Source organism: Centruroides sculpturatus, unplaced genomic scaffold, assembly GCF_000671375.1.
Source record: "Centruroides sculpturatus isolate CEXI.00-Female unplaced genomic scaffold, Cexi_2.0 scaffold89, whole genome shotgun sequence".
Taxonomy (NCBI): domain Eukaryota; kingdom Metazoa; phylum Arthropoda; class Arachnida; order Scorpiones; family Buthidae; genus Centruroides; species Centruroides sculpturatus.
In genome coordinates this window covers 511991-531112 of record NW_019384460.1, presented here as the reverse complement: position 1 = coordinate 531112, position 19122 = coordinate 511991, and the positions used below count along the sequence as shown (strand labels likewise).

The following is a 19122-nucleotide window of genomic DNA, read 5'->3' as shown; positions in this document are numbered from 1 at the left end:
ACGATAAACAGAGGTCTTATAAATGTGCGTGAGAGATTCTTTTCCGTGATAAGTAATTGATATTTAACAATAGTTTTATTTCTATTAATTTAAATTTTCACAAACGCAAAAGTTAGGGCGGAACATATTTTAAAATTATTTATTTAAAATATAATTAGGAATTTGTATTACAAACATGTTTGACTATTTCAAATTCGTTAAACGTCCATTACCGATAGTCATTCGAGCAAGTTTATCCAAGGTCCTTTAGTTGTATCTATTGTCTGTGGTTTTTCATTGAAAAAACTGCTCTAATGAGAGAACGATGGACTCACGCGAACATCTACAATTGGTCCCTGAAGATGATTGTCGATAAATATAAATCTTATATAAAACACCATATAATGGCATCAGACCAGAACAGTGTTAATACATATTCTATAAACGATGTACAAGTTGGATATATTTGTCGTTGCATTACTTTTCAAACTTCTGTGGACTCTGTCAATTGCTAAGCGTAAGTAAATTGAAATAAACTTTATTCATCAACGTTATAATTTTTAAATATGAAATTAAAATAATTATACAAGATAATACGAACTTAAATAATCATTTTTATGTTAATAAGTACAGTACCTAGATTCTCTGTCGCTTAAAGTAAAATGTATTCATCGGATATTTAAATAGAATTTCCTTCGCTTTTAAAGTTTTTAAATTTAATTATGTTTATGTTTTTAATGTTTTTGTTAACATTTATGCTTTACATTAATTTTACAAATTTTAAGGCTTCGTAATAAATAAAATTATAGTTTGACTGTGTCAATACATGAACAGAAAAAATTTGTACAAAGTGGATCATACTCATAAAAAATAAAAATTCGAAGAAATAAAGTTTGCATAGAATAAAATGACACAATTATTATGCCACATATTTTATCATTAAACATTTAAATTAGTTAATTCATATTGGAGAATTTATTAAGTTTTTTATGCCTTCTATACAAGTTTCAACTAGGTAGGCCTACAGTACATTTTAAAAATATTTCCCTCGAATATTAAAAAACCCAAGACACGTCTTAAAAGTATATGGGTATGCTATTTTCCTTAAAAACCATTTACTTTTTTATGTTCATTTTTCACATAAAATTAGATATATTTTTTATATTTTTGTCATTTATCTAAAAATCGCATTTAGTAGTCAATGTTTTTACAATAGTTGCTATAGTGACATTGATATTGGTGAAATAATGATGGAGAATATATTTATCTTAAGGACTTCTATTAAATTTGGTCGATATAAAATTTACATTATAATGTACAAAAAATATTGTCTGGTGAATATTTAATAAATTCATTTTGTTATTTAATAACTTAATTAACTACGTGATAAACAATTATTATTTACACTATGAAATGTTATTTTAAATTAGAGGCAGATTTCAACTGTACTGGTATTTATAAACATTTTCCTAACGAAGATGTGTATGATCCAGTACAATTATTGAAAGAACTTGTTGTGATATCGAGTGTCATCCCATTGACAAAATATCGCCTGTACACCCGTCAAAATCCAGACAATTTTCACAACCTTCGACCCGGAGATGTAGTGACTGTCAGAAGTTCTTATTATAAAGGTGACCTTCCAACAAAATTTATCGTGCACGGATTTAGACAAACTGCCGACGATGATTGGGTTCAAGTATGTGATTTTCTTTCACTGAAATGGGTTTCAATTTAATAAAATAGATACAAATTAATTTACTTTGTATCTTTTCCAGATGCTAAAAACTTCATTACTGAGCTATGGAGATTATAATATAATTATAGTAGATTGGAGTGAAGCAGCCAGAGTTCACTTTCCCTATTCTGTGCTGAATATTCATCGGATTAGCACGGAAGTCACTTGGATGATCAAGTATTTAAAGGCAAAAATCTTCCATAAATTTATTATGTTATTAATAAAAATAATTTTATAAATAATATATAAGTTTATTAATAGTGTACATTGAAAACAAAATTACATTTCTAGGAAGTTACTAGTGGAGATTTAAAGAAATTTCATCTAATTGGATCAGATTTGGGAGCTCATATAAACTCATTTGTGGGGAAACAAATTAACAAGTTAGGAAGAATAACTGGTAAATATGTAATGTATTGTAGAGTATATGTTATAAATTATCTAATTTCAGTTGCCATTAAATTTAATTAGCGTGTAATAAGTTAATTATATACAGGATTAGATCCTTCTGGTTCTGGTTTTAAGACGTATCCACCAGAATTTCGTCTTGATAATACTGATGCAACATTCGTCGATGTCATTCATACGAACGGTGAAGAATATTTTAGAGGTAAAAATTGTTTTAATATTTAATAAATATGCGTTAAGTTATTAATTTTTCAGTTTTAATGAATTTTTTTAGGTTATGGTCTTCCTCAAGCTATAGGTAATTTTGATTTCTATCCTAACGGAGGTGTAAATCAGCCCGGATGTTTGGATAAAATAGTTGATGCAGCAAGCAAACGGAAACTACAAAATGGTATAAATATTAACCAATTACAAATATAGTATTTAAGAATATTAATAAAAGATTCTTAATATGATATAGGGCCTATTAATAAAAATAAAAATTATGTTTAGCACAAGCATTAGCACGTTGTAGCCATCATTGGGCCGAGTCTTTATTTAGCGATGCATTATTAAACCCCACGTGTCAATATGTGGGATATACTTGCACCGATTGGGACACATTCTTAGATGGAAAGTGTGCCAGTTGCGGATCGGATGGAACTGACTGCGCTATTATGGGCATGCAAAGCGACTCCTGTTGCACTGTACCTCACGACGGTATTCCAAGAAAATATTATTTTAAAACAAATCCGCATTGGCCATATTGTCGTAAGTAAAGATTTGTAAAAAAGAAACAGAAAAATAATTCAAAAATTCGTTTTGAAACTCGACTAGTAATAACGATGTAAGTGTTTGTTTTTCTTCAGTACATCACTATCAAGTATTGGTTAAACTTGGAAATTTTCCAGCCAGCGAAAGACAATATGGTCAGATTTTTATTAGATTGAAAGGTGAAAAGAATGAAATGTCAGCACAGTTGAGCAAAAAGTGAGTTTCTTATTTATTTATACAGTAAATTCTTCTTATCAAAACGAATTTCAGATTTTACAAGCATATTATTACCTATAAAAATTAAAATCTTTATTAGTTAATATTGAATTAAACAGAAGCCCGATTGAATAAAAAGTATTTTTATAATAATAGTTTCTTTTGATAATAGCACAGAATCATTTATACCAGGAGAATTGTATACGTATCTCGTTACAAATCCTGAAAATTTGGGTTTCATAATTTCTGCTCATGTATTTTGGATTCGCTCAACATTCAGAGTATACGATACCAAAACACCCAGAATATCAATTGATTACATTCAAATAACACCAATGTCAATTCTTAAAAGGTAAGTTTATACTTAAATGTTTTATAGAATAATAGCGTTAAATTTATATTTAAAAAATAATAATAAATTACTTAAAGATGCTGTAACCCTCTTTTCTTTTTTCCAGAGAAACTAATGATGGTAAAATTACTATTTTATATGGAAATGTGAGAGAAGTCATTCCTCCAGGTTTAGTTCTAAATATTACTAGAAGAATTTAAATATTTTAAAACAAAGAATAATAATTTTTAAAGTTAAATTCAACGTTTTGTTTTACTTTTTAAGTACATTTTACGTATTCAAATTATATAAAATATATATGTTTTCAATAAGTAAACTTCCTACTTATTGTAAGTTTATTATAATATTCATTTAATTTTAATAATAATTATTATCATTATTATTTTTTTATAATTTCGAAATTGTATTTACATTATAGTATCACCTATTTTTAAGTAGATTAATCGATTTTTATAAAATAATAATGTTCCATGTCGTCCTCTATTGACCTACTTGACGATTGTAAACTATATGAGTAATTACATCATACAATATTTACTTCTACTTATCTGATATCATTTCCTTGCCTTTTCGAAATATGATTAATAGTAATATCGTGATACATGAAAGAACAATAAATTTCTGTTTCTCATCTTCGTTATCATGCTTTTCGAAGTTTTAATAAATAATTCTGTTTAAAATGGATAAAAAGAAAATAACATTCAATTTTTAAAATAAAACAAAGCTTAAATGAATATAATTTTGATATTTTATTATATTTTTAAAATATAATCTACTTACAATTTTAAANTAATCCGATAATCGAAAATTGACATTAATATTGTAAAGTATAATTATATATTGACCCGAATTTTTACACTTCTAAAAGAAAAACAACTGTATTAATCAATTTTTGGTTATAAATTTTTTACTAAAATTGAAGAATAATTATTTTAAAAAGAGCGTTATTTTTTCTCCAGGAAAAATCGATTGAGCCTCTTTCGTATGAAAAATATATACAGATGATAATTCGCCCCTGAAATATAATGAAAATCGAATTTTTACAATTTAAGAAAATTATAAGAATTGTATTTTAATTAAAAATATAATTTAATTATGAACCTATTAATATTATTCATCGGTTTTAGTTCTACACGTTTTAACGAAATCTGTGGATTTCTTGGTATTTTCCCATAAATTGGATAGAAATACCAAAAGAACCAAGCTTGGGTGGCAGGCAAAATGTCATATTGACTCGTCATTAAATGTGTATAACTCTTTCTCGGTTCGTACAAATCTAATCTAAAATATTTAAATAAATTCATTAATTTAAAATAAATTGAAGAGAAAATTATGATTTTTATTATTTCTCATGTTTCACATATTTACGAGAATTTTCTTACCTATCATTAGAAATCGTTATATTTTTTCCTCCTACTCCAAGAAACGTGAGAACTGATTTACCATAAACTCCAGTAAAGTTATTTTGCGAAGTATCTAATATTATCGTAATCTGATAATGATACACTAAAAAAGATGCGTTTAATTTTTACGTAATCATCTATTACAATTAATTTATTTTATGACAATTTAATACTCACAGCAAAAAGGCGAACTCCCAGCGGTTTTTATATAAAATATTCTGTCCACATCCTCTTTATATTTTCTATATTCGTACGCTTCAATACCGGCAAGTGTGCAATCTTCTCCATTTTCACCACAATTGGAACACTGGCCTTCTAAAAACTTCTCGTAATCAGAACAACGATAAGCTAATGGATTACACTCGGGATACAAAATTGTCTCTTTATAAAATTCGATAGCAAAACTATGACTACAATTATCGAAAATTATAGCATAACCTATATTAAAATATATTTAAATTGGATTTATATGTGTGATTTTATAAGTATTGTTTTTTGTTAATGTAAAAAATATATAAATTTACTTGAGAAAATGTCTCCTCTTACACGATTTATTACTTCTCCAGAACATCCAGGTTGAATGTGACCACCATTCAAATAGATATTGATATGACCAACTGGAATAACCATGCCAATTTCTAAAAATAATTATATTATAACAAATTAAATAAAACTAAACATTTTACTACAGAATAATTTTTAAAATAATTGAGATATTTTAAAAGTAAATCTTAGATGTAATGAAATGACAAGATATACAAAATGACAAGATATTTCTTTCTGCTTTCTTCGAATATAATTAAAAACATATATCTAACTACTACGAAATCGAACTGCAGTTTAATAAAGTAAACGACAGAATTGAGCTTCCTATCCATATACAATTTTATCTTGGTTAACAAAGTAGAAGCATTCTAGGATTTTAATTCGTTATAAGAAATTTCGTTAACGGTAGTGAAATTCCACAGGAAGTACAGTACAGTACATGGATATATTCTTCCACTTGTAAAAACGAGATCAACTTTTGTCAAAATATTAAACACATTAAATTTACTATAAATAATGACGTAAAATATATAATAACGATCGTTTAAATATTTTCTTAAAAACGCATTTAAGATCGACTGTCCTGCTTTTTTCTTGTGACCACGTAGCATCTCACTATAACAAGTTAAAGCGTTTAAAACAGATCTCTTCAAACAACGTTTGTTCAAAATTGGAATCGTTTTGGATAACACATCTATAATTTTATATAGCCTACTGCTAACTGCTTAACTTTGCTCATTAGATTTAAAATTGTTTTTAATACATGCAGACATAGTTTACAATTAAGTAATGATTCATTGTAGCTATTGATACTTAAGTAATAGCAATTACTGTAGTCATTTCTTAAGTACACGTTATTTAGCTAATGATTTATGTCAAAACTGTTTATAAAGCTAAGTATCGATTACTAGCTTATTTCTTTCTGAATTTTTAAAAACAGTTTACAATTGAAAAATTGCTCGTAAGTGTACTCTAACAATAGAGTCATAGGTAGAGTATAAATCAACTAATTGTCTTTTCTTTCATTTGAAGTTAATTTTGATTAGATAAATTCGTTAAATAAGTTACATATTAATAGATATTCTTATATAATTTGATTAAATTAATAAACATATTTACGTGATATGAATATATTAATAGATAGGATTGATCATTCTCATTATAACCGAATTTAGATATTAATGTAGATTTCTAAAAAATCACGTTATAGGAAAAGCGTATTCAGAATTATTTTCAAAGCTTCTAATTGTCAAACCGCAATAATGCTCTTTGTATGTTGAGAACTCTCGTGAATAAAATAATAGGTAAATAACTTCGCTATTATTTTTGAATCAACTCCCGGATATAGTTAATTTATAAAATATCCAGATACAATCCGAAAGTAAACTCACTTTCAAAAAATTGATAAAGAAAATCATTGAACAGTCATCAAATTGTAGTTTCCGGCAAATCTTTAAATTTGTTCTTGAAAAAAGTCAGTTATGAAGAAAAATAATCGTTTATTAAAAGTTTTACGATATTAAATTAAGAATTATATATTGTTCTATTAATTACAAAATTGTAAATATATTCAACATTTTAATAAAAATCGACATAAAAAATAATTTTAATATACTTTTAAACAGTAAAAAATGCAGTTTATTGGTCATGTTTTTTATATATTAGAGTGAAAATGGTGGAATAGTGACCTTACTGCCATCTACCATTATTTATACACACACACGCACACATACACTAAATATATGGGGTGGAACCCAAAATCCGATAAACATAAGCATTAAGCACCCCTTAAAACCCAATTAAAATGCATTGTCATCGGGATTAGATAAGTTCTCAAAATTTCAGCCTTCTATCTTAATTAGAAATGGGTGAAATTTGGGTTGCAAAATTTGTAAACACGATACGAAGCAAATTAAATAAAAGTGTTTAATAATAATAATTAATAATAAAAATAAGCCTAATGACTCTGAATCAGCCACAAAATTTATAAGAGTATAAAGTAACTATTTTTAAAATATGAAAGACTAATAGGAATTAAATGAAAGATAATTCAGGAAAATATAATAAAATAGGTTTATCAAACAATTCAGGATATAAAACACTTTAACATTAATTTAATGTAATGATATATGATGTTATTCCTATATTAAATGTCTTATCCTAATGAAAAGTAAATAGATTAAAATAAAATTATGCAAGAATCTTTATTTTTAATTAATTTATTTACTGAGATTAATTTTTCAATTTATAAACTATTAAGAAATTTAAAATTAATATTGATACATTTAAGAAATTTTATTAAATTTAGGAAATTTTTATGATTTACGTTTCTAATTATTATTATTTTAAAATTATATTCAGTGAAAGTAATATCAATTATTTCTCTAAATTTGCAAAAACTAAAACCTTAATAATAACTGCATATTATTTAAAATACCTCCAGCAGTTGTGATCAGGAGATCCACGAAATCAGCATCGGTTCTGTTTAAACGATATTTTACTGGAAATGCATCAAAACATACTCCAGCGGGATCTATAGCTAAAATAATAACAGTATTTAATTGTTTTACATCTTAACTCGTATATAACTTTTTATTTTTGAAAACTTATTGATTTAAAGTATATAAATTAACTCGTTTACCCGATATTCGAGAAACTTTATTCAATCTTTTACCGGTAAATCCTGCAACTTGTCCACCGAGACTAAATCCAATTAAGTGAACTTGACTTAATTTTAAATTTGCTGTATTCTATTTAAATTGGGAGTGGACATAATGAACGTAATACCAGTTAATCTTAATTTATTAATTTAAAAACTATTAAACTATTTTAAAAATTAGAGAAAAATTATTGAAATTTACCTGTAAAAACTCTATCATTTTCGCAATTTCTTTACCGCATCTATAAGAATTTGTAATGGCTCCTGGATAATAAAATTTGGAAGCCCCTTCAGCCCAATCTACTATAATTACATTAATATCTCGTGTAGCTAGAATTGCCGTCTTTAATTCCTGGTTTAAAAAAATAATAACAATGCTAATTGATATTAATAGAAATTAATCATTTTATTATAGAAACTCACCAAATAGAATCCTTGATTCGCACTAGCTGTATAACCATGTATAAGAAATTTCGTATCCGTTTCATGCAGAAAATTTGATTGAATAATACTACTTTCATCTCCAAACACTAAACTCTGATAATACGAAGGATTTTTACGAGTATAAAGACGAAATTCTACATCAAGTGGAGGAAGCGATTCTGTAATTGATCCAAAAAGTGACTCTACAGTAATGGATGTCCAACCGCATAATAATTTAGTATCTAAAAAAATAACACATATAAAATTTAATTAAAAATATAAGTAAATATCATAAGCAGGAATTTTTATTTATATTTTAAAAATATTTTTTACAGTTTCTTGAGCAACAAGAAGTAGAAATTGAAATAAATAAGCAGAAAACAAAAGTCAAATTATATAAGTTCATTTTTCTATTATAGTCGAATGTAATTACTGACACTTTTAATTTTAATGAATGCTATTTATATAGTCTACGTCGTAACTGTGCACAAAAACATCGGTAAAATGTTAACATAACGTCATTAAATTCTATATTTTCATATCTGTAATATTCATAGGATATTAGAAATATGATATTTTGTGGATATTTACAACACTTTTGACACATAAAAATGACCCAGATTTAAACGTTTCTGCAAGAGATATTGAATAATAAGAACGAAAATGTTTTAACGTTTTATGATTGCCCGTAAACAAATAAACTGATATGTATTTTTTGACAGAAACTATTTTTAATACATTAAAAAGCATTTTTAAAATATTTATTTAATATTTCATTTCATTATAATAAGGGAAATATTTAAAATAATATTTAAAATTATAAAATATTAATATATGCATACAGTATTTATAAGTTCATAATTCCATGAATTCATAAAATAAGTCATTTACTGCTTTGTGTTTATTCTTTATTTATTAATATATTAGAACTGATCAAAAATTAATAAGTCCCTTTAATATGATTTACTGTGATGTTTATTATATGGTATATCTTAAATATTTTATACTTAAAATTATTTACGTATTTATTTTTGTAGACTATTACAAGATACTTCAGCAACAACATGAAGTATGTCACAATTGTTTGAAACTACAAAACGTATAGAAATTAATTTAGGAACAAGTAACTTTTTTTCCAAAAATTGAAAATTTTATTTATTTATTTAATTATTTATGTTTTTTTATTAAACTTTTTAGTTTAACTTTTCATTCTTTAATGTCAGTAAATATTTCAAAATTATAACATTATCTTACAATTTTCATATAATTTATTTTAGACTATATTTGCACATGTAATTTAATTTATTACGAGAAATTATTTATTATAACATCGTCACAATGCCGGGCTGCAATTTTTAATCATATTTTTAATTTCTTTAATTTAAAATATATGCTCTTCACTTCAAATTAGTACAGCCTTGCCCCTGTACATCATACTTTCCGGCTAGCAATAGAGATGTGCCGGTCATCTAACTCCTTTCAGAGTAAAATTTTTGAATTAAAATAACATGACTTTCGGTTTATATCGGAAGTTCTTATATAGTTAATCTAGTCTGCTGCCCCTAAGCTTTCTATGTCTGCTCATGAATTTCATTTATCTAACTCCATTCTCGAGATTAAGGAAGGACAAACAGACAGATGGACGATAGGGAGAATTTATAGGTCTGCAAATTTTTCAAATTGCAGTCTAATTAAATACGATATACCAAACGATTAGATAACTTTTTTCATTTAATTAATTTTAAATTATGAAGTAATCCTTTAATTAAACTAAAATTTTTAAATATTAAATAAAGGTCACCCTGTTACTTTTAACTAGCAGGCGGTGACAGTGTGGTATTTTTGCCTTCTAGGGAAAATTGATTATTTTTCAAAACGTTGACCTAAAAGCTAAAAAACGAAGCTAAAACACTTGGATTTTCTTCAAGCCGTAACGAATTTGATGTTACAAATAGCTCAAGGTTCCTGCCCACCTTAGTTCATTATTACTTGATTTTTAACAAAAGCTCCTAAATTCCTTTCTCTCATAAAGACTTATCCAGTTCTTGCAAAATATACGACATTATATCTTCAAATCTCGATTTTGAATTTTCGATCCATTTATCAAAAAATAATTCTGCAAACTTATGCAAAATCTTTTTATATAATTCATAAAGCATTTGAAATAAATTCTAATTCAGCTCGTTCACAGTTCAATGTAACGCGGTATAATATAAAGTTATACAAAAAGTATCAATATCAAGCAAAAATTAGTTAATAAAAAAGAATAAAAAAATGAATACATCTTAATAAACAGATGCTAAATAAAGCAGAATAAACACTCACATAGAAACACTTTGTAGACTGCACGCCAGTTGAACCAAAGTAAAATCAAACTTCTGTGCTTAAGATGACTTTATCTTTGTGTGTGTTTTTTCAAATACAGAGTAAAACTAAAAAAATTATATATCTTCTTATTAAAATAAGAAAAGATGTGATTACATTTAATTAATTAAAATAAATTATCTAAAAAAAATATTAAATGTTTTTTCAATAAATTAGTGACACGTAAAAATCAGTTAATTCCACTTAGATTGCAAAAATGTCATACTTCACACTGGTTTAATCACGTCGCTAATACAGTATAATACAGATTATTGGACTATAATTTGAAAAAATTGCAGACCTATAAATTCTCGCTGTCGTCCGTCCTTACTCTCGAGAAAGGAGTTGGATAGATAAAATACGAGGCTAGATATGGAAATTTTAATGGTAGAAGGCCCCGATTAACTATATACTAACTTCCAATGCAAACCGGAAATCATGTTATTTTAATTCAAAAATGTTCCCCTGAAAGGTGTTACATAGATGGCCGGCACAACTTTATTGCTAGCAGGAAAGTATGATATACAGGGACAAGACTCTACTAATTTGAAGTGAAGAGCATATATTTTAAATTAAATAAATTAAAAATACGATTAAAAAAAGCAGCCCGACATTGTGACAATGTCACAATAAATAATTGTTCGTATCATTTAGTACATGCTTACAAATGAAATATATGAATATAAGACACTAGATTATATCATGTATAAATTCCTTTTATATTGCAATGTGGATTATATTTGTTTTCGTTACAGTTGAATATTTATAAATATCAATATATTTATGAATCAGTATATGTTAGTAGTAGTGTAAAGTTACACTTGGAGTATATTTTACTTTTAATAATATTTTTCGACGCGAATCGTATTCAGGTATTTATATAAATAAAAATTTGTCTAAATATTTCTTATATCAATTTAAATAAAATATCCGGATAAATAATTCTAGACACATGATATGATAAGTATTAATTTTAAAAAGGACGGTAATCCTTCGTGATTTTAAATAATATGATATCAAAACAAAATTATTTTGAAAGTATCATATTATTTAAAATCACTAAGGATTACTGTCCTTTTTAAAATTAATACTTACCATATCATGTGTCTAGAATTATTTATCCGGATATTTTATTTAAATTGATATAAGAAATATTTAGACAAATTTTTATTTATATAAATACCTGAATACGATTCGCGTCGAAAAATATTATTAAAAGTAAAATATACTCCAAAGAGCAACTTTACACTACTACTCATAGCTTGTCTGAGAAAATTTAATTGTTCATGTAATTGGACTTTGCGATGTATATGTTAAGTTTATTATCATCTTTCGTAATAAAAAAATCAATGATGGATTTAGATAGATGCTCGTAGTATAGTGCAATGCACCGGAAATCCGGGCCTTTCGGGATTCCGATTGGTTATTAACACCTTGAAAAAATTTTGAATATTTTTTGTTATACATAAGTTCATATGCAATATATAAAAGTAATATAAAAATATATAAGCGTATATAAAAAATAAAAACTTTACGAAGCCCTATAAATAATTTTTTGTTTTTTTTTGTAAGATTCCACGATTCTCTTGTTCGCTATTGACAAAATCATAACAATAACAAGTGTAACTAATGTTGTTAGTTTCGTGCAACAGGATAAATGCATAAAATTCGTGTAACTATTTTTTCATATAGAATAATACAAAAGTACGGATACGGAAAAGTTACAGTACTGATTCAGCTCGTTGATGTTTAATTTTTAATGCATTGAAAATTTCTATTTGTATTAATCTTCGTGTAATACGTTTAAGCATTATTAACTTCGTGTTTAGAGTGAACACAAATATAGGAAAACACATGTTAATCATTTTATCATACACAATGAATATTTTACAAGTATAATGGAATCCTTCTAAGTCGGTCTAATTGGCGATGATTCTCATCCCAAATTAGTCATCCAAGTTTACAAAAATCTGATTTATAGTGGTTTTTTTTAACCTCGTCAAGAATGAATAAGTCTATAGTATATAATTAAAAATTGGTCCATTTAACATCGGTTTTCTTATGATTTGAGTACATACAGCATATTGTGCTTTCAGAGTATGCAGCATACGAAATGACAAAGTTTCGGAACAAATTTGTTGCTGTAACGATAATGGCTTACTCGGAATGCAAAGAAGATAAAATGATACGTGAAGGGCATCTTTTGCGAACGCATTAGATGATGAGAGATGATGATATGCCACGGCTTGTGCTCTATTTAGGAGATCGTGGACAGAATAGCTGTTAACTTTCGTTTCATTAATTTAAATTTTTCAAAATTTATATTTCTACAAATTAATTACGAGTATAGGCCTATAGATATTGAATGATAATGTAAGCGAAGTCAAACTAAACGAGGACGTACCATTGTTGTATTTTTGTATACGACAACGCGACTCGCGGGCGATCTGCCGAGAAGGATGCACCACAATAGGATTTTCTATGGGAAACTGACACCTATTTAGATGTTACAAACGTTAGCAAAACCCGGAAAATTCCACATGATCAGCCCGTTGGTCAGGTGAGAATCCATCCCCGACTATCAGTGTTCAGTGGTTTTACTCACTTAGCCACAGGTGGATATGACACACCATTAGTGCAGTATTTAAAGATTTCTTTGACATACTTGTTTACAAATCTTATAGATTAAATTATACAGAATATACAAAACACACTATATTGATAAAGTATTGTAATTAACAATGAGTTAATCTACGTATGCCAGAAAGCTAATAAAGAATAAGATAAGTTGATATTTAAATCAGGTTGATTTATCATAGTTGATATGATTTTATAACTTAATATATATCTTGTAACAGAAGAATTCCCAAAGAGGCTTTAATCAAAAATTTTAAATACTTGAATAATTATAAATACTTTTTATTAACACGTCCAAGACAATTGAATTGTATTACGGATAGTCCTATAAATCAGTGGAGCTCAAACATTTTGACTGACGTGCCAAATTACGTATTAGTCGTAGATAGGCGAGCCACAAATGTATACAAAATATTTGTATTGTATATTCTATATGTACTAAAAATAGGCGTATTTCTATCATTTATAAGTGATAGGACAAATATGTTCGCGAGGCGGATTTGGACCGGGATATTTGCCATCATAAATGTTTTTAAAACAACGTTTTCATGTTCGAACAAATAAATTTGAAACTTTTTTGCGTCAATCGGGAGGACTTAAGCCCTCGTAGCTCCCGTAAATCCTCTGTATTGTAGTTTCCTTTTACTTTCTTTTAAATTCTATTTATTATAAATGTAACTATATACATATATTCAAAGTATTTCTACAAACTAATTACAACCATCAGGATATTAAATGATAATCAAAATTATAAAATATTTCAGATTTTCTTATCTAATTATAATGATAAAATATATTTTTTATAAGTAAAATAAAGGAATGCCAATTTAGAAAGGTTTATAAAGTATGCATTTTCTGTAAGGTATTATCACCATTTAACTATAAAACTATCAAGACTGATTATAGTGCATGATACCATACCATCAGTCTTGTAATCAAGGTAACTTGTCTTGTAATACAATATAGTCCCAATTATCCAAGTTAATAAGTTAATGTTCAATGAAGATACCGAGGATAATCAAAACTCAGATAGTACGAAATATGCAACTAATTATTTTACAATACATATTAGATTTCTCTTAATATAAGTGAATTAAAACAATGTGATAAGCAGAAAAAATTCAGTTGAATTATATATATATTACAGTTCAAACTTTATAAAAATTAATTTAAAAACGACAAATTTTATCGAACTTTAATAAAGGGAATTGGAAAATCGATATCGGATTTCACTAAATATTAGTTATAATGGACTTCATGTCATCTTTATTGCATTTTTAATAACTTATCGTAATTTTTAGTTATTATAAAATCTGCTATAACACTGTTGTATAAATAAGTTTTAAAACTTTGTATCAATAAATTCTTTAAACGATTTCAATTATACAAAATATAAATAATATTTAGATAATTTAATGTATATAAATATAATACCTATAAAATTCATTGAGTAACATTTAAATGAATAATTGAAAAACGAATATTAATTAACAATAATAGTTTCTCTATTCCTCTATTATAATGAACAATAGTGAGATTTACATAACTGTTCTAATTTAGTAAATGTTAATATAGGATAAGTGCATATAAAATTTCATTGCCAAAATTATGTCTTGAGATAAATCTGTATATTGTTTTTCTTTTCCTTTAGATATGCAATATATTAAGTTTGTATTGTTAATTTCACATACACCCAAGTATATTATATACATTTGTTTATAAGTTTAAGCATATAAATGTATATTAGATTAGCTAATAAATGTATAACCAAGTATATAGATTATATAGATTAATTAAGAAGTATTCTTCATTAGACGAAAATCCCCTTAGAAATTTTGTATGCAAAAGTTAGATTTAACTCTTCAATTCTTAAGATTTTTCCTTTTATGCTATGTCATATCATATTATATAGGGGAGATCGGGGCAAGATCGGCATGTTAAGCTTTACTTAAATTTTGTGTAATAAATACTGCTGTAAACTGAAAAAAAAGCTTTGCATATTGTCTATTGGAATGTTACCTTACTATAGAACTGGTTAAAATCAGTTTGGAAATAAAAATAATTAAAATAATTACAACTTTACAAGAAGAGAGAAATTGACGAAGTTGCCCCGGGTATAGGGGCAAGATCGGCAACTTCTCTCTTTTTGTAAAGTTGTAATTATTTTAATTATTTTTATTAAAGTTGCCCCTGGTATAGGGGCAACAGTAATGGGGCAAGATAGGCACGTATATAAAATTATGTTATTAACAATGTATAAGTTGGAATTCACTATTAAAACAAAGAAATACAAATCCAACACCCATTTAATATTATTACAACGAAATGCAAGTTCAAAGACATATATACATGAATAACAAATGCAAACATGTTTTCATTTATCATCTGTTTGATTTTTATCCTTTGCTTCTAATGTGGCTTTATGTTGCCGATCTTACCCCGCTAGTCATGATTTCGAAACATTAAGTACAACCCTGAGAACAGAATGCCAAGCCACGATCTGGCCACGTGAATAAGTTGAAGTTACATCCTTCTAACAGGAAAAGTAACTTTCGTTATCATGGAATTATAACAAAACCTGCCAATTCAATATAAATGGAAAAAAAATATTATATGGAATTGAACGAAAATGAAAATTTGCTTGATAATTCAACTACGCTTGTTGGAGAACAATAAAAACACTACACTCAACAAGCCACCAATAAAACTCAACTGCCTAACCTATAACCAAAGTCTCCTTTTAATTTGTTTTTTAAAAAAAGCGCTTGACAAACTTGCCCCGCATGCCGAAGTTGCCCCGATCTCCCCTATATATAATATGACGTGTATATATATATATATATATATATAAAGAGCGTACTATCTTTTTGTTTAACAGTTTTTAAAACGTTCAACTACCAGCAATTATCAATGTAATTATCAGCTTTTGCTCGGAGACTTTTGTGATTAGTAGTATTGAATTATAAAATATATAATATGCATTTCATCACAAATAGGAAACTGTGTATACTTTTCAGGAAAAAAAAATTTTCTTGATTATCGGATTAATTTTAACCTCAACCATTAACGTTCCATTGACTAACCCGAATTGTAATAAATCCAATAATGACAAATCTAGTGTCGCGTTTTTATGCTAGATGCATTAGTTAATCGCATTTATGTCTTTCTCGTGCAGGATATGGCGTCAATTCAGATGAATAACGGATATTATTAACATTTCCCGACGAAGCGAGGTCAGATTCAGGTATAAATATATTATCCTATATACCCACATTGGACATTACAAAATAATATATTTGTATACTCCGTATTGTGATTATCTCATACGGAGACATTTTACCCATTATATTATTTTTATTGCCATTATAAAATACTAAAAACGAATTAGTAAACACTATATGTCATTTCTATTATCTAATTACTAAATGCAATGTTTTGAACTTCTTTGATTGGTTTAAATATTCTATGCAATATTGAAATTTATGAACGGTAATTTCAGTTCGTTAACATTGAAAAAAATTATATTTTTATACCTGTTTTATTTTTTAATTAATAAACTTGATTTTACAAAAGTTTTTATAATGAAGATTTAAACAGCTTAAATACTTTTGATTGAAATGTAGAATCATCAAAATAATCTTTAATAAACATTTTATCTAAATAAATGTAAATAACAGAGGTTACATAAAGTATGATTTTATACAATTTTTACAAAGTTAAAAATGTTTCGTTATTTAATTACTATAAGCACAATGTTTTGTGATGTTTGAAAATCGAAATAATAATAAAACAGATAAAATTGCAAACTTAATCAAATGCTGAAGAAAATATATTATTCATTAATTAATTTTTATGTAAAAATTCTTATTCGTCATAAAAATAGCAATATATGCTATATTTAGGTTAAAATAACAATACTGTACATGTATATTTTAAATGTAACAATATATACATTTGACAATCCATTTGACATGGATTTGAACATTTATGTTGCGTTTTGTAGTAATACTTTTTGTTAACATTTATTGTTATTATAATCAATAATATACTGTAGTCTAAACGATTAAATAAATTTAAATGACGATATTCGAAAATGCATTATCTTAAAATTATCAAATATAAATGCCTATAAATAACCAATGAAAGATCCAGAAGCAGATCTTAAAAAGCAATTTTTAATTTTTATAATAAATAAAGCTAAGAATCTAGACACTAAAAATGGTATAAGTTATAATTCATATAACTGTTTATATGATTTTTATGGCCTGGATATCCTTGCGCTACTAATAAGATAAACTATATACTGNATATAAAGAGCGTACTATCTTTTTGTTTAACAGTTTTTAAAACGTTCAACTACCAGCAATTATCAATGTAATTATCAGCTTTTGCTCGGAGACTTTTGTGATTAGTAGTATTGAATTATAAAATATATAATATGCATTTCATCACAAATAGGAAACTGTGTATACTTTTCAGGAAAAAAAAATTTTCTTGATTATCGGATTAATTTTAACCTCAACCATTAACGTTCCATTGACTAACCCGAACTGTAATAAATCCAATAATGACAAATCTAGTGTCGCGTTTTTATGCTAGATGCATTAGTTAATCGCATTTATGTCTTTCTCGTGCAGGATATGGCGTCAATTCAGATGAATAACGGATATTATTAACATTTCCCGACGAAGCGAGGTCAGATTCAGGTATAAATATATTATCCTATATACCCACATTGGACATTACAAAATAATATATTTGTATACTCCGTATTGTGATTATCTCATACGGAGACATTTTACCCATTATATTATTTTTATTGCCATTATAAAATACTAAAAACGAATTAGTAAACACTATATGTCATTTCTATTATCTAATTACTAAATGCAATGTTTTGAACTTCTTTGATTGGTTTAAATATTCTATGCAATATTGAAATTTATGAACGGTAATTTCAGTTCGTTAACATTGAAAAAAATTATATTTTTATACCTGTTTTATTTTTTAATTAATAAACTTGATTTTACAAAAGTTTTTATAATGAAGATTTAAACAGCTTAAATACTTTTGATTGAAATGTAGAATCATCAAAATAATCTTTAATAAACATTTTATCTAAATAAATGTAAATAACAGAGGTTACATAAAGTATGATTTTATACAATTTTTACAAAGTTAAAAATGTTTCGTTATTTAATTACTATAAGCACAATGTTTTGTGATGTTTGAAAATCGAAATAATAATAAAACAGATAAAATTGCAAACTTAATCAAATGCTGAAGAAAATATATTATTCATTAATTAATTTTTATGTAAAAATTCTTATTCGTCATAAAAATAGCAATATATGCTATATTTAGGTTAAAATAACAATACTGTACATGTATATTTTAAATGTAACAATATATACATTTGACAATCCATTTGACATGGATTTGAACATTTATGTTGCGTTTTGTAGTAATACTTTTTGTTAACATTTATTGTTATTATAATCAATAATATACTGTAGTCTAAACGATTAAATAAATTTAAATGACGATATTCGAAAATGCATTATCTTAAAATTATCAAATATAAATGCCTATAAATAACCAATGAAAGATCCAGAAGCAGATCTTAAAAAGCAATTTTTAATTT

The 19122-nt window shown here is 26.2% G+C and overlaps 2 protein-coding genes across 4 annotated transcripts; one reads left to right on the top strand and one right to left on the bottom strand.

Moving 5' to 3' along the window:
- Nucleotides 1–300: 300 nt before the first annotated feature.
- Nucleotides 301–3646, top strand: LOC111620809 (pancreatic triacylglycerol lipase-like). Its single transcript, XM_023362803.1, has 10 exons — nt 301–496; nt 1410–1678; nt 1758–1904; nt 2009–2117; nt 2214–2327; nt 2400–2516; nt 2618–2875; nt 2974–3094; nt 3267–3446; nt 3553–3646. The coding sequence occupies exons 1-10, from the start codon at nt 427–429 to the stop codon at nt 3644–3646; spliced, it is 1479 nt and encodes a 492-aa protein (XP_023218571.1). The 5' UTR covers nt 301–426.
- A 654-nt stretch (nt 3647–4300) lies between these two features.
- On the bottom strand, nt 4301–8901 carry LOC111620791 (endothelial lipase-like). Of its 3 annotated transcripts, none has more exons than XM_023362785.1 (10): nt 8811–8901; nt 8478–8719; nt 8257–8406; nt 8037–8145; nt 7833–7934; nt 5398–5487; nt 5027–5287; nt 4829–4952; nt 4548–4727; nt 4301–4461 (listed from the first exon to the last, which is right to left on the bottom strand). In XM_023362785.1, exons 1-10 carry the CDS (start codon nt 8881–8883, stop codon nt 4374–4376), a joined length of 1419 nt encoding a protein of 472 aa, XP_023218553.1. In that variant the 5' UTR covers nt 8884–8901; the 3' UTR covers nt 4301–4373. The 3 variants fall into 3 exon arrangements, with proteins under 3 accessions (XP_023218553.1, XP_023218551.1, XP_023218552.1); XM_023362783.1 differs by having other exon boundaries at nt 4302–4461; nt 5374–5487; XM_023362784.1 differs by having other exon boundaries at nt 4302–4461; nt 5374–5466.
- Nucleotides 8902–19122: the final 10221 nt, after the last annotated feature.

Coding starts and splice junctions, on each gene's coding strand:
- LOC111620809 (XM_023362803.1), top strand. CDS start 427: ATGTACAAGTTGGATATATTTGTCGTTGCATTACTTTTCAAACTTCTG. Junction 497..1,409: donor GACTCTGTCAATTGCTAAGC/GTAAGTAAATTG, acceptor ATTTTAAATTAG/AGGCAGATTTCAACTGTACT. Junction 1,905..2,008: donor GGATGATCAAGTATTTAAAG/GCAAAAATCTTC, acceptor TTACATTTCTAG/GAAGTTACTAGTGGAGATTT.
- LOC111620791 (XM_023362783.1), bottom strand. CDS start 8,883: ATGAACTTATATAATTTGACTTTTGTTTTCTGCTTATTTATTTCAATT. Junction 8,407..8,477: donor CGAATCAAGGATTCTATTTG/GTGAGTTTCTAT, acceptor TTTTTAAACCAG/GAATTAAAGACGGCAATTCT. Junction 4,728..4,828: donor ATAACGATTTCTAATGATAG/GTAAGAAAATTC, acceptor TAAATATTTTAG/ATTAGATTTGTACGAACCGA.